Source organism: Eleutherodactylus coqui, chromosome 4, assembly GCF_035609145.1.
Source record: "Eleutherodactylus coqui strain aEleCoq1 chromosome 4, aEleCoq1.hap1, whole genome shotgun sequence".
NCBI lineage: Eukaryota > Metazoa > Chordata > Amphibia > Anura > Eleutherodactylidae > Eleutherodactylus > Eleutherodactylus coqui.
This window is the reverse complement of record NC_089840.1, coordinates 171,033,937-171,060,605: the sequence shown is the minus strand read 5'-3', so window position 1 is coordinate 171,060,605 and position 26,669 is coordinate 171,033,937. Positions and strand designations below refer to the sequence as shown.

The window sequence follows — 26,669 nt, the reverse complement described above, 5'->3', positions numbered from 1 at the left end:
TGCTCGTTACTCGAGACGAGTACCACGCGATGTTCGAGTTACTTTCACTTTCATCTCTGAGACGTTAGCGCGCTTTTCTGGCCAATAGAAAGACAGGGAAGGCATTACAACTTCCCCCTGCGACGTTCAAGCCCTATACCACCCCCTGCTGTGAGTGGCTGGCGAGATCAGGTGTCACCCGAGTATATAAATCGGCCCCTCCCACGGCTCGCCACAGATGCATTCTGACAGAGATCAGGGAAAGTGCTGCTGATGCCGGAGCTGCTATAGGGAGAGTGTTAGGATTGATTTTAGGCTTCAAGAACCCCAACGGTCCTTCTTAGGGCCACATCTGACCGTGTGCAGTACTGTTAAGGCTGCTTTTAGCAGTGTCGCACAATTTTTTTTTTTGTATATCGGGCGTGCAGAGCATTGCGTCCGCAGTCTGCAGTCATTGTACAGAGTATAGGGCCAGTACTGGTGAGGCAGGGAAAGAGATATTCAGGCTATATAGGCAGTGGGCTTTTTCCAAAAAATTGGGGAAAAATACTATATTTGGGCTACCTGTGACCGTCTTCAGTTTACTGCGTGTCTGCTGGGGGTAGTAGTCCTAATTAATACGCAGCTAAGCGTTACAGCAGGCTGGCGCAAAATTGTTTCCTGGATCTGCTGTCTCTGTTACATCAGTGCCGTCATCCCGCCAGAGGGAAACAGTATACATAATATTATACGCTGCCTACAGTATCTATCTGCTGGGGGTAGTAGTCCTAATTAATACGCAGCTAAGCGTTACAGCAGGCTTGCGCAAAATTGTTTCCTGGATCTGCTGTCTCTGTTACATCAGCGCCGTCATCCCGCCAGAGGGAAAGAGTATACATAATATTATACGCTGCCTACAATATCTATCTGCTGGGGGTAGTAGTCCTAATTAATACGCAGCTAAGCGTTACAGCAGGCTTGCGCAAAATTGTTTCCTGGATCTGCTGTCTCTGTTACATGATCGCCGTCATCCCGCCAGAGGGAAAGAGTATACATAATATTATACGCTGCCTACAGTATCTGTCTGCTGTATCAGCTCAGCATTTAAAAAAAAAAAAAAGCAAAATACTTAAGGCCTACTACTGGCCTTTGGCTACTTGACTGCTTCTGCGCTGTGAATTCCACTAGCTCAGTCATACGCACCTACATCTCACTACAGGCGTGCGCAAAGTTGTTTCCTGGCTCTGCTGTGCGTTCCGTAAGGGAAGTCAGCCTCCAACCACAGGCCAATAAGCGGCACATTTAATTACAGCGTTCTGTTTCTGCACTACTGGTAATACAGCATGCTGAGGGGTAGGGGTAGGCCTAGAGGACGTGGACGCGGGCGAGGACGCGGAGGCCCAAGTCAGGGTGTGGGCACAGGCCGAGCTCCTGATCCAGGTGTATCGCAGCCGACTGCTGCGGGATTAGGAGAGAGGCACGTTTCTGGAGTCCCCACATTTATCTCACACTTAATGGGTCCACGCGGTAGACCTTTATTAGAAAATGAGCAGTGTGAGCAGGTCCTGTCGTGGATGGCAGAAAGTGCATCCAGCAATCTATCGACCACCCAGAATTCTGCGCCGTCCACTGCTGCAACTCTGAATCCTCTGGCTACTGCTCCTCCTTCCTCCCAGCCTGCTCACTCCATTACAATGACACATTCTGAGGAGCAGGCAGACTCCCAGGAACTGTTCTCGGGCCCCTGCCCAGAATGGGCAGCAATGGTTCCGAATCCTCTCCCACTGGAGGAGTTTCTCGTGACCGATGCCCAACCTTTGGAAAGTGAGGAGGACGATGACGATGAGACACAGTTGTCTATCACTCAGGTAGTAGTAATTGGAGTAAGTCCGAGGGAGGAGCGCACAGAGGATTCGGAGAAAGAGCAGCAGGACAATGAGGTGACTGACCCCACCTGGTTTGCTACGCCTACTGAGGACAGGTCTTCAGAGGGGGAGGCAAGTGCAGCAGCAGGGCAGGTTGGAAGAGGCAGTGCGATGGCCAGGGGTAGAGGCAGGGCCAGACCGAATAATCCACCAACTGTTTCCCAAAGCGCCCCCTCGCGCCATGCCACCCTGCAGAGGCCGAGGTGTTTAAAGGTCTGGCAGACTTCTGACGAACAGTGGTGTGGAACCTTTGTCGCGCCAAGATCAGCCGGGGAGCCACCACCACCAGCCTCACCACCACCAGCATGCGCAGACATATGATGGCCAAGCACCCCACAAGGTGGGACGAAGGCCCTTCACCGCCTCCGGTTCGCACCGCTGCCTCTCCCCCTGTGCCCCAACCTGCCACTGAGATTCAGCCCCCTCTCAGGACACAGGCACTACCGTCTCCTGGCCTGCACCCACACCCTCACCTCCGCTGTGCTAGGCCCCATCCACCAATGTCTCTCAGCGCACCATCCAGCCGTCGCTAGCGCAAGTGTTGGAGCGCAAGTACGCCGCCACACACCCGCACGCTCAAGCGTTAAACGTGCACATAGCCAAATTTATCAGCCTGGAGATGCTGCCGTATAGGGTTGTGGAAACGGAGGCTTTCAAAGGTATGATTACGGCGGCGGCCCCGCGCTACTCAGTTCCCAGTCGCCACTACTTTTCCCGATGTGCCGTCCCAGCCCTGCACGACCACGTCTCCCGCAACATTGTACGTGCCCTCACCAACGCGGTTACTGGCAAGGTCCACTTAACAACGGACACGTGGACAAGCACAGGCGGGCAGGGCCACTATATCTCCCTGACGGCACATTGGGTGAATTTAGTGGAGGCTGAGACAGAGTCAGAGCCTGAGACCGCTCACATCCTACCCACCCCCAGAATTGCGGGCCCCAGCTCGGTGGTGGTATCTGCGGCGGTGTATGCTTCCTCCACTAAACCACCCTCCTCCTCCTCCTACGCAACCTCTGTCTCGCAATCAAGATGTGTCAGCAGCAGCACGTCACCAGCAGTCGGTGTCGCGTGTCGTGGCAGCACAGCGGTGGGCAAGCGTCAGCAGGCCGTGCTGAAACTACTCAGCTTAGGAGAGAAGAGGCACACGGCCCACGAACTGCTGCAGGGTCTGACAGAGCAGACCGACTGCTGGCTTGCGCCGCTGAGCCTCCAACCGGGCATGGTCGTGTGTGACAACGGCCGTAACCTGGTGGCTGCTCTGCAGCTCGGCAGCCTCACGCACGTGCCATGCCTAGCCCACGTCTTTAATTTGGTGGTTCAGCGCTTTCTGAAAAGCTACCCACGCTTGTCAGACCTGCTCGGAAAAGTGCGCCGGCTCTGCGCACATTTCCACAAGTCCCACACGGATGCTGCCACCCTGCGCACCCTGCAACATCGGTTTCATCTGCCAGTGCACTGACTGCTGTGCGACGTGCCCACACGGTGGAACTCTACGCTCCACATGTTGGCCAGGCTCTATGAGCAGCGTAGAGCTATAGTGGAATACCAACTCCAACATGGGCGGCGCAGTGGGAGTCAGCCTCCTCAATTCTTTACAGAAGAGTGGGCCTGGTTGGCAGACATCTGCCAGGTCCTTGGAAACTTTGAGGAGTCTACCCAGATGGTGAGCGGCGATGCTGCAATCATAAGCATCACCATTCCTCTGCTATGCCTCTTGAGAAGTTCCCTGCAAAGCATAAAGGCAGACGCTTTGCGCTCGGAAACAGAGGCGGGGGAAGACAGTATGTTGCTGGATAGTCAGAGCACCCTCCTTTCTATATCTCAGCGCGTTGAGGAGGAGGAGCATGAGGAGGATGAGGAGGAGGGGGAAGAGACAGCTTGGCCCACTGCTGAGGGTACCCATGCTGCTTGCCTGTCATACTTTCAGCGTGTATGGCCTGAGGAGGAGGAGGAGGATCCTGAAAGTGATCTTCCTAGTGAGGACAGCCAAGTGTTGCGTACAGGTACCCTGGCACACATGGCTGACTTCATGTTAGGATGCCTTTCTCATGACCCTCGCGTTACACGCATTCTGGCCACTACGGATTACTGGGTGTACACACAGCTCGACCCGCGGTATAAGGAGAACCTTTCCACTCTCATACCCGAAGAGGAAAGGGGTTCGAGAGTGATGCTATACCACAGGACCCTGGCGGACAAACTGATGGTAAAATTCCCATCCGACAGCGCTAGTGGCCGAAGGCGCAGTTCCGAGGGCCAGGTAGCAGGGGAGGCGCAGCAATCAGGCAGCATGTACAGCACAGGCAGGGGAACACTCTCTAAGGCCTTTGACAGCTTTCTGGCTCCCCAGCAAGACTGTGTCGGCAGGAGCACTGTAAAAGGATGGTGAGGGAGTACGTAGCCGATCGCACGACCGTCCTCCGTGACGCCTCTGCCCCCTACAACTACTGGGTGTCGAAGCTGGACACGTGGCCTGAACTCGCGCTGTATGCCCTGGAGGTGCTTGCTTGTCCTGCGGCTAGCGTCTTGTCAGAGAGGGTGTTTAGTGCGGCTGGGGGAATCATCACAGATAAGCGTACCCGCCTGTCAACCAACAGTGCCGACAGGCTTACACTCATCAAGATGAACAAAGCCTGGATTTCTCCAGACTTCTCTTCTCCACCAGCGGACAGCAACGATACCTAAACAATACCTAGGCTGCACCCGCGGATGGAAGCATTGTTCTCTATCACCATCAAAAACGTGGACCTTTTAGCTTCATCAATCTGTGTATAATATTCATCCTCCTCCTCCTGCTCCTCCTCCTGAAACCTGACGTAATCACGCCGAACGGGCAATTTTTCTTAGGCCCACAAGGCTCAGTCATATAATTTTTGTAAACAATTTTTATACGTTTCAATGCTCATTAAAGCGTTGAAACTTGCACCTGAACCAATTTTTATGTTAACTGGGCTGCCTCCAGGCCTAGTTACAAATTAAGCCACATTAACCAAAGCGATTAATGGGTTTCACCTGCCCTCTTGGTTGGGCATGGGCAATTTTTCTGACGTACATTAGTACTGTTGGTACACCAATTTTTGGGGGCCCTCGCCTACAGTGTAATCCAATTAATTTTTTGCCCACCTGCATTAAAGCTGACGTTACATCAGCTGTGCTGGGCACTGCAATGGGATATATTTATGTACCGCCGATGGGTTCTAGGGAGCCACCCATGCTGTGGGTCCACAGGGAGTTGTAACTGCACTTCTAAAGAACCCCAGTCTGACTGGGGCATGCAGTGTGGGCCGAAGCCCACCTGCATTTAATCGGACGTTACCTCAGCTGTGCTGGGCACTGCAATGGGATACATTTATGTACAGCCGGTGGGTTCCAGGGAGCCACCCATGCTGTGGGTCCACAGGGAGTTGTAACTGCATGTGTCCACTTCTAAAGAACCCCAGTCTGACTGGTGCATGCAGTGTGGGCTGAAGCCCACCTGCATTAAACATGACATTACCTCAGCTGTGATGGGCAATGCAATGGGATATATTTATGTACCGCCGGTGGCTTCCTGGCACCCACCCATGCTGTCGGTCCACAGGGAGTTGTAACTGCATGTGTCCACTTCTAAAGAACCCCAGTCTGACTGGGGCATGCAGTGTGGGCCGAAGCCCACCTGCATTTAATCGGACGTTACCTCAGCTGTGATGGGCACTGCAATGGGATACATTTATGTATAGCCGGTGGGTTCCAGGGAGCCACCCATGCTGTGGGTGCACACGGAATTCCCATTGCGGAGTTGTACCTGCCTGTGACTATTTATAAAAAACCGCGGTCTGACTGGGGCATGCAGATACCTTGACAGAATGAATAGTGTGTGGCACATAGGTTCCCCATTGCTATGCCTACGTGTGCAGCTCCTGATGGCGGTGGCACAGGATTATATTTCTCATTGCTTCTGTACAGCATTGTGGGCTATCGCCCCGCCCCTTTTAAAGAGGGTCGCTGCCTAGCCATGCCAACCCTCTGCAGTGTGTGCCTGCGGTTCCTCCTCATGGCAGACGCACTTATAAATAGACATGAGGGTGGTGTGGCATGAGTGCAGCTGAAGGCTGCGCAAGGTCACTTTGGTGTGCGCTGTGAACGCTGCGTCGTGCGGGGGGGGGGGGGGGGGGGGGGGGGGTTGGGCAGCATGTAACCCAGGAGAAGTGGCAGCAGAGTGTTATGCAGGCAGTGATTGTGCTTTGTTGGAGGTAGTGTGGTGCTTAGCTTAGGTATGCATTGCTAATGAGGGCTTTTCAGAAGTAAAAGTTGTTGGGGGGGGCACTCTTGCCGCTATTGTGGCTTAATAGTGGGACCTGGGAACTTGAGATGCAGCCCAACATGTAGCCCCTCGCCTGCCCTATCCGTTGCTGTGTCGTTCCCATCACTTTCTTGAATTGCCCAGATTTTCACAAATGGAAACCTTAGCGAGCATCGGCGATATACAAAAATGCTCGAGTCGCCCATTGACTTCAATGGGGTTCGTTACTCGAAACGAACCCTCGAGCATCGCGAAAATTTCGTGCCGAGTAACGAGCACCCGAGCATTTTGGTGCTCGCTCATCTCTAGTGCTTAATCCTTGTGAATATCATGTTTTCTTAACTTATTGGGAGTATTTAACATCTGTCAGACTTTTGTGCAGTTGTTTGTTTGCTAAGCAATTTATTGTTCTTTTTTGTTCATGATGGAGGATGATAATCAATTCAATACTGTAGTGTACAACCACTTATAATACATAAAACAAACAAACCAAAAAATATATATAATACATAAATAAGGCAAAAAGCATGTGTGTGTGTGTATATATATATATATATATATATATATATATATATATATATATATACACACACACACATATAAAGTGTATATAAAAAGTCTACACACCTCTGCATGTTTTGGCCATGTTGAAAAAAAAAATTGACAGATGATTCATTTCAGACGTATTTCCACCTTCAGTGTGACTTGTTATCTGTACAATTCCTTTGTAAAACAAACTGAAAACTTTTAGGGCGGAAAAATAATCAAAGCTAAAATAATGTGGTTGCATAAATATGCACACTTTACAACTAATTTGTTGTTGTACCCTTTCACTTAATGACAGCATTCCATCTTTTTGGGTCGTTGTCTATCCGCATGGCACATCTTGACTTGGCAATCTTTGCCCACTCTTCCCTGCAAAAGTGCTCCAAATCTGTCAGATTGTGGGGGCATCTGGTGAGTAGCGCCCTCTTCAGGTTACTCACAGACCTGCAGTAAGATTCAGGTCTGGGTTCTGTCTGGGCCATTCTAAAACTTTGATCTTCCTCTGGTGAAGCCTTTCTATTGGTGATTTGGAAGTCTGCTTTGGGTCGCACTGAAAGGTGAAATTCATCTTCGGCTTTTTAGTCAAGGCCTGAAGGTTTTGTGCCAGAATGAACTGATATTTGGGACTGTTCATAATTCCCTCCCCCCTGACTAAAGCCCCAGTTCCAGCAGCAGAACAGCCAACACATAATGCTGTCCCCACCATTTTCACTGCAGGTCTGGTGTTCTTCTGGTGATGGCAGTGTTTTTGCACTAAACATACCTTCTGGAATTCTGGCCATCATGTTCCCCCTCAGTCTCATCAGACACAAAACGTTCTCCACAGACTTCTGTCAGACTTGATGGACGTTTTCGCAAAACATTGCCTGGCTTGGATGTTCTTCTTTGTTAGAAAAGGCTTCCGTTTTGTCCCCCCTCTCCCACAGCTTAGACATATAAAGAACACAGGAGATGGTTGTCACATGCTTTACACAACCAGTACTTGCCAGAAACTCCTGTAGCTCCTTTAATGTTGCCGGCAGCCTCTTAGCCTCCCAGACCAATATTCTTCTGGCCTTTTTATCAATTTTTGAAGGACTTCCAGTTCTTGGTGATGTCACTGTTGAGCCATTAATCTCCTTTTTTGCTGACAGTCTTCACTATCATTCAGGGTATATGTAATGCCTTGGACATGTTGTGGTCCTTTTCTCCTGATAGATACTTTCTAACAATCAGAACCCCTTGATGTGCTGTAAGATCTTTACTAAGAAAATGTCAGGAAAATCCTCCTAAAAGAGGCGAACTTTATGTAGGGAAAATTAGAATCATTGTAAATAATGGCATGGGGGGACTGACTATTTTTTAACAGGAGTTAACATGTAATCAGCTAATGGTGAACGCAACCACATCTCCAAATATAAGATGGTGGTACATGTCCACACAGTCACTCGCAGATGGAGAACCTTGTAAATGCAATATTTTACAAGATTTTTGCATGGTAGCAAACTGCCTTTATATACATAGCCCACTTTATGTTTAGTCTTCTATGGCATCCCCCATTGCTTTGTAATTTTGCTGTGTGGTCACAAAAGGAGAAAAACAAGAAGTATTATTTTGTTTTTTAATGTTGGTGCTTGCAAGTTTGAGGAGAGGTCTACAAAATGCACCCAACCCCAACACACACACACCGAGGTAATTTTATTTACATCACGAATAGCCTCCTATTTTGAATATTCTAGAAGAGAACAAAAATGCCTTTTGTTATAGAGGCCAAGCTCCGTACCTGTTGGGGTGCATTTCTGAAACAAATGCGAAAGCCGGGATTCCATACAAAGCAGCAATACGTAGGACTGAAGAGTGATATAATATACACGGTACACAGACCACTGATGGGCACAATTGTGTTTTCTCCTAATATAATGGAGCTACAGAAGTCCAATTGACGCCTGAGTTAAACAGAGAGTGAGTGATTCTTGCATTTCAAAGGCACAATGTGCTTTCCTTGGAGAGAGTCAGGAGGGGGAAGAGAACCAAAGGCTGTTGGAAACCTTTTAATTAGTACTAATTACCTCAGAAGAACACATTGGGGGCGTAGAAAGGATTTGTGTCAGTGAACGGGAGATCAAAGATTGCGTAGCTAGCATTTTAATCTGTTGGCTATAAAAATAAGGATGAGCTGATAATAGGACCCGAGAGAAAGTAAAACTTGTAGCATGGACCATTGTTTTTTCCTTAGGCCACTTCAGTGTTCTTTTATTTTCTATTACAGTAGTTTTAAAAGATTAAAAAAATTACATAACAAATGTAGTTTGAGAATCAAACACATATTCACATGAAAAAATATACATTTCAGTTCTACAAAGTGCTTTTATATGATACATATGTTGTTTATTCTTTTTTTTTTTTTTTTAAAGGGTTTATCCAGCCTTTAAAACTTGATGGCCTATCCTGATGAAAGGCCATAAATATCAGATCAGTGGGGGGCCGAAGCTCGGGACTCCCACTGATCAGCTGACTGAATGGGCCATGGCAGCCTCTTCAATGTTTACATCTGAGCCCAATCCTGTTTACCTTCAGAATGCCATATTATTTATAGTGGTTGTTTTGAGTATTACAGGATTGTTCCATTGAAGTCAATGGGCCAAGCCTATAGTACTCAGAACAGCCACTATAACGTAATATGGTATTCTGAGTACAAATAAGTTTATGCTCAGATGTAAACATTGAAGAGGCTGCAACATTTACAAGAGCGTTGCAGCCTCTTCACTCAACTGATTGGCGGGGGTTGCAAGCAGTGGACCCCCATCGATCTGATATATTAATAGCCTAGACTGACTGAGGTGGCCACAGTGTTCGTGTGAACGCATGCCTCTTCAATGTTTATATGTGAGCATGAACCGTATGAGCCAGTCACCAGCTGTATCTGTGTATATGCAGTGAGAAGTGCAAGAGGGTGTGTGGGGGATACAGCAGGAAGAAGGGGGTCAGGTTTAGAACCTGGACATTATAGTACAACCTTTCAAACTTAACTGTATAAAGTTCTGTGTAGTATACAAGAACAATTTAATCAAACCAGAACAATTGAAATAGCTCAACACAACTAATATGAGGAGTGGTTTCTCCAAATTCAACCCACAATTCTACTTGTTATTACTACAGCAGTCTCAAAATTATTCAACCCTCTGAATAGAATCCCGCACAAGAACACACCTTTGCAAATCAGGTGTTGTCTCAAACACACCAGATGTAACTAATCAAGATCTTCATTAGTTATATCAGGTGTGCTTGAGTTAAAGTGCATCAAATACCTAGATGGGCTAGGGCTTTGTTGACTTTATTGTTTGTTTTAGAATTATAGCTAAAGGGGCTTTTATATGGGCCGATATTCATTCATATTCCCAGGATCCAGTGAGAATCTGAATGATTATTGTTCAGAGAAAATGCATGCCCCAATTGAATGAGAAATGAGAGTTCATTTGCTTCTCGTTTGTCATTCAGTTTTTATGTACAGAAATCTGAACGATGAATCGGCCTGTGTCAACAGGCAGTCGTTGACTTATGAATGACTGCCTTTTTTCTGTGAATGGAGGCAGATGGGCTGAAATAATCTCTGACCCGCTCCTCCTCCATTCACCAGCGCTGATCATTCCTGTGTAAAAGCGCAGGAACGATCACTGCTGGGACGACCTGTTGGGCACCCTTAGTTAATAGAGTGGTCCAAAAGCTTAAGAAAAGATATCATTGCCTTGCTTTGCCATATAAACCTAATTTGCAGTGGGGGTTGAATAATTTTGAATGCAGCTTTAGTCCTACAGCCCCATCTTTAGTGCAATACATCACCCAAACACAGGCAGTATCTGAATGACGTATCTACTGCCTATTGTTTAAAGAAACTGTAAATAATATTATTTTATCCAGAAATATTGGAAAGTGTCCATTGGTTTATTTTGACATTTTGTGTGATTTGCAAGAAAGTTCATTGTATTCAATTAACTGTCATTCATAAATCTGCTTGAAGGAATAGCTCTGTTTTACCTTTTTACAATTACTTTTATGTTTACTATGTCAGGTACATTTTTGCATTATGATTTCCCTTGTCATAATCATTTATAAAGCAGTCCTAAAGGAACACTTTATGAAATAAACCTTATATGTAGAGCAATGGCTTCCCAGCTTATAGATACCTCCCAGAGGTCTCGGGTTATGCGAGGGTCATAACACTGTCAGGAAGGTTCTTATGTTGGATTCGACCTTGTGCCAAGATATCTTCCTTGCCAAAAACTTCAGTCACATTCCTACCAACTAGAAACCTCTACTGATCTCAAGTCATTAATCAAACCAGAGAGCTGTCTTGACCCGGGCTACTTCCCTTTGAAGTGTGGTGTCCTCTACTGTAGAGAGGGAATAATTTGCTGCCTGATTCAATGAACCATCAGTGGAGCAAGCAGACCTAATGACATGTGAGAATATTAACCTCCCAGCACACGGAGCTGTGAATCCTTACTGGCAGTCTATAACTCACTTGTCACACCCAGCCTGGCTTTGCCTATGTTGCTGTCTCTCCCCTTCAGTCTTATGGTGAACCTGGGGACAGGAGAAGGAGCTCACACTCTACAAAACTAATTATCTTCCGTTGTGCATCTTACAAAAGGCGGCTCGAGCTCCGAGTGGCCAAGTGACTTCTAATATTGTACGTAGTTCAAAAATGCTGTGCTGGTGAAAGTCTGGATTTTGCATGACAGGTATCTGTGAGCAACCTGACAGGCATCTTATTGCTGCAACTTGCTATTCCAAGGATTACAAAGCGACTTTTAACGCTTTCACAATTTCTGCAAGCCAGTGTTCTTCAATGCACAGATTCACTGAGTAAAGCAAACAAAGACATAGCAAAAATGGAAATAATCCAAACACTAAGGATCCTTTCCCATGGATATAAGCTGGATAGCAAGCACTGAATTTAATAATTGTTGCTTGCGATCCGGTGATTTAACTGACCTACATTCAGGCCAAATTGGGTGGCATAGGGGACAATCAATCGTTCATACAATCGTTCTTCCCCCATACTGCAGCAAGAAGCCAAGATGGCAACTGGTTTGGTGTCATCACACACAATGGTGCACTATCATGTGAATTCCTTACAGCATTGCTAGACATCTGAGTGGGATGCATGATTTATTTAACTGAATCAAAGCCAACCTGAGTCTATAATCATATTCAGCGTAAATAGATTCTTAAAGTTATATCACATCCACCCGAAACAAATTAAGAAAAAACTGTAAGGAATGTGCAAAAAAAAGTACAGAAATAACAATAAAATTAAAATAATTGAAAAAGTAAACATTTGATGGGCCAAGAAAGTGGTAAAAACTCCACCTTACTCCACCTCACTTTAAAGGGACATGACCCTATAAAAAAAATGTTTTTATTTCTCCCCCTCTTTCAAAAAAACATATCTCCTTTATTTTTCCATTGACGTCTGAGCGCTTGTTGCTTTTTATGCCGGGCGAGTTGTATTTTGCAGTGGTACCATGTGATGTACATAGAATGCACTGAAAAACTTTCAAAAATTTCTAAGTGAAGTGAAATGAAAAAAAATATATAATTTTGCCATCTCTTAGGCTGGATTCACACGAACGTATATCGGCTCGGTTTTCACGCCGAGCCGATATACGTCGTCCTCATCTGCAGGGGGGGGGGGGGAGGATGGAAGAGCCAGGAGCAGGAACTGAGCTACCGCCCCCTCTCTGCCTCTTCTCTGCCTCCTCTCCACACCCTCTCCGCCCCTCTGCACTATTTACAATGAAAGGGGACGGGCGGGGCTAGGTTCCGAGAATTAGCCCCGCCCCTGTCCCGCACCTCCCCATTGCAAATAGTGCAGAGGGATGGAGAGGAGGCAGAGAGGGGGTGGGAGCTCAGTTCCTGCTCCTGGCTCTTACATTCCCCCCCCCCCCCCCGCAGATGAGGACGACGTATATCGGCTCGGCGTGAAAATCGAGCCGATATACATTCGTGTGAATCCAGCCTCACTCTGATCATGGTGCAGCAAATATAACATGATAATTTTATCAGGGGACAACAAAAAAGTACAATTCTGGCATTATTATTTATCCCACAAGGAGAGCGGCATCAGAAAAAAAAAATATGTTTTGTTTTCATAGACTGAACTTTTATGGATGCAGCAGTACTAAGTATATTGTATATATATATTTTTTATTATAAATCTGTTTTGTTTTTTTTAAAACTTTTAATATCCTTTATTTGTTATTTTAATATCCTTTATTTGTTACAATAATAAACCATTTTTTCCACTTTTACTTTTTTTATGCCCCATGGGGATCTTTGACTTGCCATCGTTTCATCGCTTATACTGCAATTTCTGCAGAAATTTTGTATTAAGGCAAACCACAAGCCAATCTTAATAGGCAGAAATACCTGTCAGCCCTGGGACCTTCAGAATGCCCTGGGCTTCCATAACAAGCGAATGGAACCTTGCAATCTCATCACATTTAACCCTTTCCAATCCACTGTCTGACATCCAAAGACATGATTTAAGGCTGTACAGCTCCGATGTTGGAAGATGTCCTTCGGGGTTCTCTTACTGTATATTGCTAGCCACTCCGCTATCGGAGCCTATCTAATGTGTCACCTCATGCGGTACTGGCTTTAGCCAGCAGATAGCACCGTTGTATAACGACAGAAAAAGAGTAAGCCCCCTAGGAAAACCAGGATACAAATTGGATTGGAAAGGGTTAAAGGCTTAACAGCTGCGATCAGTGCGAACAAATTCAAATGGCATCAGCCATGTATGGAGCGAGCTTGGCTCCCAGGCCCACTACATATAAACACCACCACTGCCCTGCATACATTCCTCCAGGTGGAGGGAAAACCAAAGGCCTGTGTTATTCTGCGTTTTTTAATTTCAGACCTTACCATCAGATCTTGAAGGCTGAGTGCCGATTTTAGAGTTATATTTGGCTTATTCAGCACTGTCTTAAGGATGCCCGCGCAAAGAGTTAAATGATGCCATCTTTTGTGAAGGATGAAGATCTAGCATGTGCCAAAGTAATGTTTGTTGTGCTTGGCCTGTTCATTCAATGCATAAAACTATTGTTCACTGCGTTACGATATTTATGTAGCCATTAACTGTTAATGAATTTTGGACAAAAATACTTTAGTTACGTTACATTAACAACATATCACACCATGAAATTCAAGTTGTGAAGTGTTGCATCTTATAATGTTCCTGAATTATAATCAAAACAAGAGACGATCAAACTACTAAGAACGACCTGTCCATCCGTGTGTGGGTAAGTGGGTTTGTGAGTGACTTACACGCTCCGCCCCTGATTACATGACGGTGACGTCATCACAGGCCTGTAAGCACACTGCTGCTGTCTGGGTAGGTGTTTGTTAGTATTCCATAGAAACTGAGCACGCGGGGGGTTTGTAGTCCGCCAATAATAATCTGCACAAGAATGCAGGACCTTTGATGACGTCACCATCATGTGATCAGGGACGGAGCATGTAAGTCATTCACTTGGGATGAGCATCAGCATCATGGGGCAGAGCATGATGGTGACGTCATCACAGGTCCTCCATCTCCACTGCTGTACTGCTTCTGATCCCTCTTATATGAAATAACAGTGTATGTAGCAGTGCTGTGTGTGTGACGTGCATGTAGCACAGCTGTGTGGTGCATTGCGCCACCAGAAACACTGGTACTATAATATCCTAATAATTACTAGTCCTAATAATACATGTGAGTAAGACAGTGACAGGGACGGAGGTTGAGTGATGCAATTTTCCTCTAGAGTCCTGTCTTAGGCCGACTGCACACGGCCGGATTTGCATTGTGAAATCCAGAATGGGCGTGGAGTGCAAATCAATTGCGATTTTCTACTCGCCTTGGTAAAATCGCAGCATGCTCTATTTTTAAGGGGATTCCATTGAAGTCAATGTAAGCGGCCCTTACGCAATTATCATTGCGGGAAGGTCGCAGGATCCGCGTCATCGCCTAGTGACAGTGCGACATAATCTGTACTGCGCATGTGTGCTGGCACCACAGCCGGCACATCCACAGTACAGAATATGAAGAATCCAAGCAGGTAAGCGGGGTCCTGGCCAGGCACAGGGTCAGGTTCGCTGCGGGATCCTGAATACGGAATCTGACCCATTTGTGTGCAGGCAGTCTTGCATAACTTAGAATCCAGGAGAGCTAGATGAAGGCCCGGAAAGTTTAATTTCTCTAGAAAAACATGGTTTGCTACAAAGTTTGGTAAAACGTGTTTCCAGGACTGGATCTAGAGTGATAGGTAGGTTTGTAGTTGCCCTTTGGCACAGTACAGGTTTTAGCTGTGGTCCACAAACACTGCAGGTGTTTGGTCTCAGGTTATCACAGTTTTTTTAACAAGTGTGCACTGTGTATAGAGTGGTGTCCACATGTTGCAGGTAGTCGGTGTTACATGGCGTGGCAGTGACAGGATGGAGGCAGAACACTTTTTGTAAAACAGAACTTTGCTTAAAAACGTAGAAGTAAATGGTTTACTCCATGGGAGGGTACGGATATTTTAACATTGCATCAAAGGAGTTGTCTGTACTCTTTTTCACTGAGGACCTTTTTCATCTGGCCTCCCGCTGCTTTAGAACCCCATACATCGGCCAATTATCTGGTCCGCTGTCAGTGCAGCAGGCCAGATGTTACCCATAGCTGTCAGTACAGGAAGTGCATGCACTTCAGTCCTATTGAAATCAATGGGATAGTCGCACTGCTACGGCACATCCTCTTTCTCTGCTGATCAGGACGTTATATCCAGTCCTGCTTCATAGAGGAACAAGAAGTGCCATAGCAGTGTGGCTTTCCAATTGTTTTCAATGGGAATGAAGCTGGCACATGCACTTTCACCCCTGACCACTTATGACAACTTCCGTCCCACAGCACGGGACAGCAGGCCGGACAATTAGCGGTGGGCCTCTGTCCATCAACTACTGATGACTTATCCTGAGGATACGAGAAAGGAGAAGTTGTCAGTAGCACAGCCTATTAATAGAGATGAGCGAGCGTACTCGGAAAAGCACTACTCGCTCGAGTAATTTGCTTTATCCGAGTATCGCTGTGCTCGTCCCTGAAGATTCGGGTGCCGGCACGGAGCAGGCAGCTGCAGGGGAGAGCGGGGAGGAACGGAGGGGAGATCTTTCTCTCCCTCTCTCCCGCCCGCTCTCCCCTGCTCCCCGCTGCGACTCACCTGTCAGCCGCAGCGGCACCCGAATCTTCAGGGACGAGCACAGCGATACTCGGATAAAGCAAATTACTCGAGCGAGTAGTGCTTTTCCGAGTACGCTCGCTCATCTCTACCTATTAACAATCCATGGGGAAGCAAGGTTAGTGTACACTCCAGAAGTGGGTTTAGACTTGTAAACCCTCCGTAATCCAGCAAGAAGTAGATAGAGAGTAGCACTCAGGAAATCATTAAATCTTCATTTGTATAAAAGAAATTACTTTATTGTCTACATACATAGAATGTGCTGCAATGTTTCAGCAAAGAATCTGGTCTTTATCAAGCATATACAACAGTGCAATGAATACATATATGTACAAACTACACACCAATCACGACATGTACCAATACACACCCACTTCTCCAACCTCTCCATAGGGTACGTGGATCCGTCGCCAGGTGAAAGACTCACCACACGTTAAGTTTAATCAACAATCAGCTGTCTCACGAAGTGATACTCTGCGTCTTAGGATCTTGGGTGCGCACACACACGTATCTCAACCAATCACAAGGCTAATTGTCTACAGGAACACAATCTCAACCAGATAAACCTAGAGCGCATGCACATACCAGGCAAAGTATCGTGACCGTACCAAACGATGACCTCACAGATTGTCGCTGCGCATGCGCATAACTTAAACCAATAGTAACAACTTTCCGCTACTTTGGACTCCATGACAACCAGTCGGAGATACACAAAACAAAAGGCACAAACTATATACTTGATCCAGGACTACAAAACTAATAAATCAAACCTGTTTTAGAACTTGCATTGGTGGCAAGGTTGAATATCAACCAAAGTCCATCTAAATAAAACCTGAACTTTGCTTAAAAAAATAGAGGAAAATGGTTTCCTCCATGGGAGGGCATGGATATTTTAACATTGCATCAAAGGAATTGTCTGTACTCTTTTTTTACTGCTGATCAGGACGTTATATCCAATCCTGCTTTGGAGAGGAACTGGAAGTGCCATAGCAGCGTGGCTTTCCCATTGTTTTCAATGGGAGTGAAGCTGGCACATGCACTTCCACCCCTGACCATTAATGACAACTTCCGTCCCGGAGCACTGGACAGCAGCCCGGACAATTAGCGGTGGACCTCTGTCCATCAACTACTGATGACCTATCCAGAGGATACATCGTCAGTGAAAAAGAGGGCAGACAACCCCCTTTGAATGTCACGTGGCATAACTGACATAACAAAATTCAGATAAATTGTCTTACATTGTGTCCCACAAGGCCTTCCTATAATTTAGCGCCCCTGCCTTCCCCAAATTAATGAATTAACTTTTTATTTAATTTTTTCCTAGATGGTTTGCTGTACCCTTGTATCATAAACAACAGTTCTACCCATTCCACCTGTCACAGGCCTGTGAATAACCCAAAGTCTTCTGCCATATCCCATCCTGGCTTTGGTCTGGCCCAGGCATAAGCAGTTCTAAATGCTCCTGAGATCTTCAGTGGACTTTCTCCTGGTCCCAAAGTACACTTGGCTCCAATACTCCTTAATCCTAATGATAGTCATTCAGCGTAAACATGGCCACCAACAGGGTGCTGAGTGATAAGATACTTGTTTCACTTCAACTTACAAAAAACATAGTTGTTGATTCAGCAAAAGTCAATTGATGTGAAGTCTCAGTTTGTATTGTCTCAGTAAATAAATTTGCATGGAAATTCCCTCTATGAATGATATTTCAGCATGCAACTAATAAACAATCATTGCTCTGTGAAAAAGCAAGTGAAAAATTTGTACGCTTCAGTGACTTTTCTAAGTGACTATTTGTATGTTGCTCCATTAAAGGGTCCCTTTACTCCCTGTGGTAATCTCCGCACTCCTGCTCGGTGTCCACAATAGACAAAATCTAGAGGCGGCCATGTCCCCTCACATTATCTCTCTACACGTAATAGAAATTCTGATGATATCTCCATGGCACTCGTGGAGGCAGAAGGTTTTACCCTTTTCCAATAGGGAAACTCTAGTAGCCCTTATTCATAGTAATATCATTAAAGGAGTTTTGCAGGCACAAATACAAATGATGACCTATTCTTGGGGTTGGTCATCAATAGTTGATCGGCTTGGGTCTGCCGTTCAGGAACATGGCCAATTAGCTAAGTGAGCGCATACTGTCAGAGCCGCTACACACAGGGGTTGGAGTGGAAACTGCTGTGCCGACTCCTGTGTAGTGGCCGGTGCTTGTAACTACAGGTGTAGCTCTCATTGGTGTCTCTGATTAACTACATCTAAGGTTGCAGGTTTGTGCCAGAAATGCGCTAGAAAGTTCTCTTGAAGTAGGGTCACCGTGTTTTTAATATTTATGAATTAAAGTCGGATTTTAGGATTCTTCTAACTTTCTGAGTTTTTCTCTACAAGTATCTACACATCTGGTTGGTCCACCATGTCCGTGCCCTCATTGATGTTTGGAGTGGGCTGGGGAGCTGGTTCATCTGCTTTGTTTGATGCATGTACCTTGTTCTTACCTAGTGTGTTCCTAGCATGTCTTCCCTTTCCTGCGCTCCAGACAATGGTTTCCATTGTATTATTTATTTCATATCTTAATGTTTCCCTCAGTGGGAATCTCATTCTTGTTTCCTTCTTATGCTTTTTTTCTGCAATTATTTACCTATCATACAATTTGAAACTAAAAATGCCTGAGATAAATTGCATACGTATCCTTTACAGTGGGACATCTTTGTTACCCTGAATGCTTAACAAAAACCTCCTCCTGCCTGCTAATAAGGGTGGAGAGTAACCAAACAACAGTGATGATTTGAAATTAGCTGTGACAGAGAGCTTGATCATAATTATCTTAACAAGTATAGGGTTAATTACAGTGGAAACTAAAGGTTCATCTCTGTTTGACTCAAAAGGAACATGAATGTGTTTTGATGGTTTGTCATATCCATTGAGTATTTGCTAGGGATATTTCCCAGCAGGACTAATAAGAGAAGGGGAGGGGGCATCAGTATTAAGTTGGGTGATGCTCAGAATTGGATTCATGTTTCTTTTTTTACACTGTAACTCGCAATTTCACACCCTCCTATATTAGTTCTTCTAGTTCAAAATATTAGTAGAAAATAAATGGATGTACTTGAATCCAAACTAGGTTGAAGCTCGGTTTTATGCAAATGAAACCTGAAGTTATACAACTTAAAAAAGTATGGCAGTGAATAAAATATTATTGTATGCAGTGGGTCCGGAGAGTCTTTGGACTTTTTCACTTTTTTTTACATTTTATAATGTGGTTTCTTGCTCACCTCTATTACTCCTTCTTCCTCCAATGGCTTAGTTTGATGGGTCAACCAACAGTAGGAAGAATCCTGGTGGTTGTTCTTCCATGTAAGAATTATGGAGGGCGCTGGGCTCTTGGGAACTTTCAGTGCAGCAGAAATGTATTTGTAGCCTTCTCCAGATCTGTGCCTCCACACAATCCTGTCTCTGAGCTCTACATGCTGTTCTTTCCTCCTCGGCCTCATGGCTTGGTTTTAGTGCTGATAAGCATTGTGAGCGGTGAGACCTTACATGGGCAGGGGGGTGTTTTTAAAATGATGTTCAGTCAACTAAACTTCTCACAGGTGACTCCAATCAAGGAGTAAAAACATCTCAAAGATGATCAAGGGAAATGGGAGGTCCACAGAGCTAGATTTCAAGTGTCATGCTGAAGGGTGTGAATACGTATGTCAATGCAAAATGTTTTTTATTTTTAAATTTACAAATATTTCTAACATTCTGTTGTCACTTTGTCATTATGGGGTATTGAGTGCAGAATGATAGGAAAAAACATGATTTTTTTCTTTAATTTCCACAAGGCCACAACATAACAAAATGTAAAAAAAAGTGAGCCGGTCCAAAGATGTTCCTGACCTACTGTATACCCAAAGGCTGAAAATCCAAACAAATCTAAAAATTATATATGCAATCCTTTGTGAGCTAAACAGACTGGACTCCAGACTGATACATTGCAGCACACTATCCGAAAAACATTTGGGCTGGTAATATATTTAGCTTACAGAGGATTGTCCAGTTTGTACACTGGTGTATAAATCACAGCAATGCAGTGATACCTGTATGGACCTCCCTGCTTTTGTTGCTGATGTGCAGCCCTCATTAATAATATACAAGACGAGAGGCGGCTCTAAGTGTAGTTTCACACGGGCGATTGCGATATCACTGCGTGAAAATCTTGGCAATATCGCAACTTTGTTCAGGATATGTCTGAGCAACAGCGCTGCTTTTCTTTGCAAGAACATCGCTGCTGCTTGCGATTTTCCCCCGAGAGAAGCAATAGGACTTTCTAAATACGCATCGCATACCACGAAAATCGCAAATTCATGCGTTGCAATAAAACAAAGGCTCCATAGGGAAATATGGATAATAAAAAAGAGCAAAAAACAGAAAGATAGGGCATGCAGCTATTTATTTTTCACGCAACATCACTTGGGTGAAAACACCACAAATGTGAAGGAAACTATTGAAAAGCATGGGTTTCATAATTCTCTCATATCGCGCTATTTTATCGCCCGTGTAAAACTGGCCTAAGTATTTTGATAAATTAGTCATTTATTAAAAATAAAAAGTTAAAATAGTTCAAGAAAATACAAACATCCTAAAGAGACAAAATAACCATACTAAAACCATCGTGGGGCGCTCGCAGCATGTGAATGCGCTCCCACACTACAATTTTGTAGATGATAAACGTATAATATAGCTGCGGTCCTGGTTATACGTTTATATTAGTAGTTGTATTCGCTTCTCAGTTGTAGGGAGGCCTGGGCAGGTTCGTAGACTCTGGATGTCAACAAGAATGTTTTTGTTCATTGGCACCAAACAAAAATGAATTGAACAACAATGGATAATAATAATAATAATAATCTTTATTTTTATAGCGCCAACTTCTTCCGCAGCGCTTGACAATGGAGCAGATTTACTACTGACTATGCACCAGCTTTATGGCAAACTGTGCCAGAAAACTGTTTTACATGTTTAGCACCACATTTGTGATGTGCTTTAGACACTTTTTTGCCATCTCTGGCACTGCTTTTTGCAGGACAACTTTTTGGTTAACTTTTGTTAATTTTTTTTTGGCGAGGATGGAAAAAAGGCAGAAATTCAGCCATTTTTTTTACAGGCTTAGGCATAATGCACACAGGCGTATTTTTGTTGCGGAGTTCTTCGAGTTGTTTGCAACGCTCATTCCAGTCCATTTTCTTATCTTTGCCGCTCGCTGAAAATCAGCATTTAGTTGCCGAACTTCATCTTTGTTGCCGGCCACCATTGCTGCTCTTCTTTTATCGGCTATTCTGTGGGTTTGCTCAGACAACCAATAGCATTGTTTCTCCTGCTTCTTATAGATGAGATGCTTACTGGCTGTTTCCATAACTGTGGACTGTACTGTATATCGTACCATAGTTCCTCTGGATGCTTTTCTGATGTGTTAAGCAGTTTAAATTGGTTTGCTACCTCAGTAGTGTATGATTGGGGGATTTCAGAGGTGTTGAATTTTCTCAATGGAGCACCTTTCTTAATGCTACGGAATTTGATCTTGATCCAAGCGGCAAGGAGTTCCTGATTAGTGCCGCAGTCTGCGCAGGAAAGGTTTTTATTGCAATGACTGAACTTCGTCCACAATGATTACACAGAATGTAATCCATCTGACTTCGATAGTGGCCATTGGGAGATGTCCACGTGTACAGTCGGTGTTTGGGTTGCATAAACCATGTGTTTGCTTTCCTGAGCCTATTTTTTTGGCAGAACTGTACCAGGCGATCAATGGCTTAATTTCTTTCACCAAGCCCAAATCTTCCTGTGATGGTTGCTTCTGTCTGGCTGCCGACTTTTGAATTGAAATGCCCATAATGTAAGTGATGTCCTTCTTTGGCACTTTGTTTAGAGTTTTCTGGATGTCGGCATAAAAATCTTCAATGGTTTCCTTATTAGCATCAGTTGTTGGGGCATATACCAGTAAGAGTGAGATGTTCACTGGCTTACTACGTATCCAGATAGCAATGATACAGTCGCTGATTGCTCTAAAACTTTCTACTGCCTTTGAGGTCTGCTAGTTTGTAATAAATGCTATTCCATTCCTCTTGGTATCCTCATGTCCGGCATAGTGCAATGTGAAGTCATTGGACTGAAAATTTCCATTGCCTGTCCAGTGCAATTAGCTAATTCCTAGAATATTAATGTTAAGTCTTGTCGTTTCACAATGCCCAGTTTCCCTAGACTCATGCCACATACATTCCATGTTGCTAGTATGTGAGCTTTGGTACAGCGCGGTCCTTTCCTTTCATCACCTGGGCTTACCGAGGGCTTTCCCCCAGTTTCATCATGAGGGAAACTCCGACTACTTGTACTCGAAACCTTGCTCTTTCCCAGTAGCATTTAGAGAATCCTTTGACCTGGAGGGCCTACCATCGGATACCATATCCGAGTCATTTGAGGACTCTTTCATAGGGTTTCCAAGGCAAGGTTTTTTCAGGGTAGGTCATGAGGTCTCTCCCTAACCCTCTCTTTTTTTATCCTGACTTGGTACTGCTGTATATAGATGACTCCTACATGGCTGGGTTATTTTTATAGTATGGGTAATTATGAACTCGGTAATATATAATGTTTATTTTTTTAATTTTTCCTACTATAAAGGGGGTTTTTAAGTAAACTAATTTACCGTATATACTCGAGTATTAGCCGACCCAAGTATAAGCAGAGTCAATAGGGTTTACCACAAATAGCAAAGAAAAAATGCAATACTCCCCTCCCAGCCGGCGTCTGTGTCCCCGGCGCGATGGTCTCCCCAGGGGTGCCCAAGCTGCTTGAGAATTCTCCCCGCTGTCATCTCCCTGCTAGGCTTTGAATTCCCCCACTGTCAGCGCTGTGTAAGTAAGTGCTGTGATTGGATCGAGCGCCAGCCAATCACAGCCAGCGCTCAATAAACCGATGTCATCCACTGAATGGCTGTGAATAATCGAGCACCGTCTGTGATTGGCTGGCGCTCGATCCAATCACAGCGCTTACCTACACAGCGCTGACAGCGGGGTAATTCAAAGCCATGCAGGGAGATGACAGCGGGGAGAATGCTCAAGCAACTGGCCTTACTGCCGGGAAGACCATCACGCCGGGGACACAGACACAGCTTGGGATGTGAGTATTCTGGGGTTTTTTTTGTTCTTTTTTTACCTCACTCGAGTATAAGCCGAGGGGGGCTTTTTCAGCATAAAAAATTGTGCTGAAAACCTAGGCTTATACTCGAGTATATATGGTAACTTTTTTTTTAACTTTATTGCACTTTTTTTTTTTACACATTTTATGTCTCTTCAATGGACTTGAGGTTGTGATTGTTGAATCGCTGATACACTACATTGCACTACTTGAAGTGCAGCATAGTGTGCTTTTGACCGATCAGCAATCAGACCCTACCGGAGGTCTTCGACTGTCATTGGAATCCATTGGCATCCCACAATCATGTTGCAGGTTACTGATGGATGACAGGAGGAGCTGTTTAAATGTTGTTGATTACAATTGATTGTGGTAAGTAAGGGGTTAAATGGTTAGGAACTGAGGTTTTCTCCACTCCTGACCATTAGGATAACTTCACACAGGTAAGTTCGATATCAGGCTGTGAAAGTTGGCCCGATATTGTGCTCGCCAACATGCAATCTCGCATATTCGTGCGAGATTTGTGCATAAAATCCAGCTCCCCGCCATAAAACAAGAAATAGTCATACATTCACCTCTCCTCGCTCTCCCCTCTGCCATGCCACTGCTCGTTCCTCCACTCCTTCATTTGTGTACAGATTGCAGTCCCACTGAGTTTACGTAACTTCACAGGTACTGAAACTAATGCTTAATTTCCAAGCTCTGTCATTGGCTTCGGCACCTGGGATGTCCCGTAAGTCGTCTGTAGAAGCCTGTAAATATGATGCCAGGGGGGACCCGGAGAGGCCCTTTGGGATACAATGAGATCGGGGAGAGGTGAGTGCATGACTATTTCTTGCTTTATGGCATGAGAGCTGGATTTTATTTAAAACAATGATCATGGAAACCCCTTTAACCAGTTGCTAACTGTCCATGCCTGTTAAGGAACTGGGGTAAAATGTATTGTCAAGAAGTGGTTAAGCAATAAGTAATATGTATGTCATATATATAAAACTTTTAACAACAATTGCAGTTAAGCATAACACCACCTCTATACTTCCTGTTCCTACCGATTTACTAAACCGAGCATCGTGACAACTACAGAAGATGTGGCGGCGTGCTGATCCCTGCATTGTGATTGGTATCCATGGCAATAAAAGTTCCATTACATAAGCGTGTTGTTGATAAACAATGTGCCTGCAGTGTGCGGGGCATGTATCCGGCTTGTATCCGGCACGTATTCGCAACATATTCTGCGTGTATCCTGCACTTTGCATGCAGCTGTGATACCTGCAAAACATATTTCATTACAATTCTCTATTTGTGTATCACCACAGGGATGTGATATTTACACCCAGGACACCAACAAATAAAATAACCGCAGGATGGTTAATAATCTCACTGTGGGATCTTCACTAATAGTATTTACTGCTTTGATCTTCAGATGAAAATTGGACTCCAGAATTACACAAAGGCCCAATAGTCTGCTGGAGTGAAAACAATTATCAACTCTTGAAGTTTGTGGCCGACTAGCCGAGAAACTAACAATATTACAAAGAAATAGGACAATCTGAACCGGACGTGTAGAAAGCAATTGTGCTCTCATTCCACTGTGCTTTTTAACCCTTAGAATATCTGTGTATTTCTTCAGACTCGGGTACTAGTCCCACAGGAAGACTGATATTTGGCGGAACACCATTTATTTCCTCCACTGAGCTTCATTTAAAAACATCTTCCAATTGGTTAACATTAAGTACCTACTTTGCCAGATTTCCTGGCTGCCAGCCGGTTAATGCAGCCGGCCGGCTCAGAATTATTTACTAGAAATGCCTAACTGGGTGTCATGCTTCTTCGGAGCCTTCCCGCTGTCACTGTTGATTTATGCCATGTCCTTGCAGTGCACAAATATGTGCTATTGACTGGACATGATGCACTACTTACCCCAGAGGACCTTGTTTGAGCCCAGAAGAGAGCAACGGGATAGACAGAGATGGAAGAGAAAACATTTAGAGCCAGTGAGTTCTGTTCAAATATGAATGAGTTAAGCTCCAAATTATACCCTCCAATCCTATGCTCTATTTATTGATGTTGCAGGGAGTAGACAGAAAGGGGTGGTTGATATTTACTCAGGCATGAATGATGGATGACATCTTAAATTTGTGCCCAGGGATTGAAGGTGAACTGTGACAGCCTTATTTATCTTGGGAATGGAGGTTGGGTCCAGGAAAGACTAGGTGCTTGGAGATGCCAGACATTGACAAATACATCTCACTAGTGTTTTGGGCATTGTCCTTTTTCCACCCTTACAATGTATACCATATTCTTCTTTTTTTTTTGTACACTATGCCGGCTGTTCAGGTGAATATTTTCTCTTGTTAGATTTAGTTGCTATTCTGCGGTGCCTGATGATACCTGGATGTTCATTTTTGACATTGTGATGCAGAGGCACAGTAATTACCATACTACAAATGAGAGATGCAACTCAAGAAGTCAAAACTGGAACCCCCTCCTGAGGCTTCTCCCACTACTTTACGCCCCTATCCTAGGATAGAAGGGTCCGGAGATTATGCGACTCATATCTGAGAGAAGGGCTAGTTTACTTTTTTATACTTAGCCCCTGTATAGAGGTTTCTGTTTAGCAAATTTACACCACTCATGGTGAGAGGCTATGCGGCTGACCAGATCTAGGCCCTCAAAATGTACCCCACAGGAGTTCCAAGAATATGTCACTATATACCGCTCCATCAAATATGGTAGAAGCTCAATACTTTATAAAGTGCAAGTGGCGTCTGCGAGCGTCCCAAACTTTGCTGAAAACACTTTGCTATATACAGGTGAATATTTTAGGTGTAGGCTGCAGTATGCAAATCTGAGTAGTAGTAGAAGATGTTAGCAGTAAGTTCTCCTTTGTTCAATTACACTCTCAACCTCAAGAATATTTAAACCACAAAGACCTCTATGGACAGATAGATTTGCTTGTGATAACAAAATATTGCCATTCATTTGCCCAGTATAAACTATGGGAACACCAGTAATATAGATTACAAATAGGCTAGATTCTACATTTTATATAGGTGAAGCTTCATTTTAACTACTTTTAGCAGTTTGAATGCTGTAGTTTATGTTTTTTTTGTTCTCTCTGCAGGTCTCTAGAAGGACTGGAAGGTTTTGTGTGCCTTGAAGAGCTAATACTAGACAACAATCAACTAGGAAATCATATCACCTTCCCAATGCTTCCATACCTGCACACATTGACCCTAAACAAGAATAATATATCCTTTCAGACTATGTACTTCTGCCTAACCCATCAGTCTGTTTAGGCTCTCAGGGTGCAGCTGCCATGACTGCAGAAGTGGGATCCCCAGCTAGCGGCTCACCAAAAGTATTCTCAGTAATAGCTATATTCTTGGACAACTGACATTATTACAGTCATTTCCTAAACATTAAACAGCGCCAAATAAAATGATATATTACCAGTGTCAAATTTACACTGAAATGCAGCACCTATAAGCAAATGTTCACAAATTTGGGATTTGTTATTTCACCAAATTGAATATGTCTTGCCTACATTTT

General features: G+C 44.6%; 1 protein-coding gene across 2 annotated transcripts in view; it reads left to right on the top strand.

Moving 5' to 3' along the window:
* LRMDA (leucine rich melanocyte differentiation associated) overlaps positions 1-26,669 on the top strand; it is a 773,841-nt gene that overhangs the window by 519,788 nt on the left and 227,384 nt on the right. The window contains exon 3 of one of the 2 annotated variants that reach the window (XM_066600375.1): positions 26,242-26,373. In XM_066600375.1, coding sequence (XP_066456472.1) covers positions 26,242-26,373 — 132 coding nt within the window. The remainder of the gene's footprint in view (positions 1-26,241; positions 26,374-26,669) is intronic. The other variant, XM_066600374.1, reaches the window with a different exon arrangement.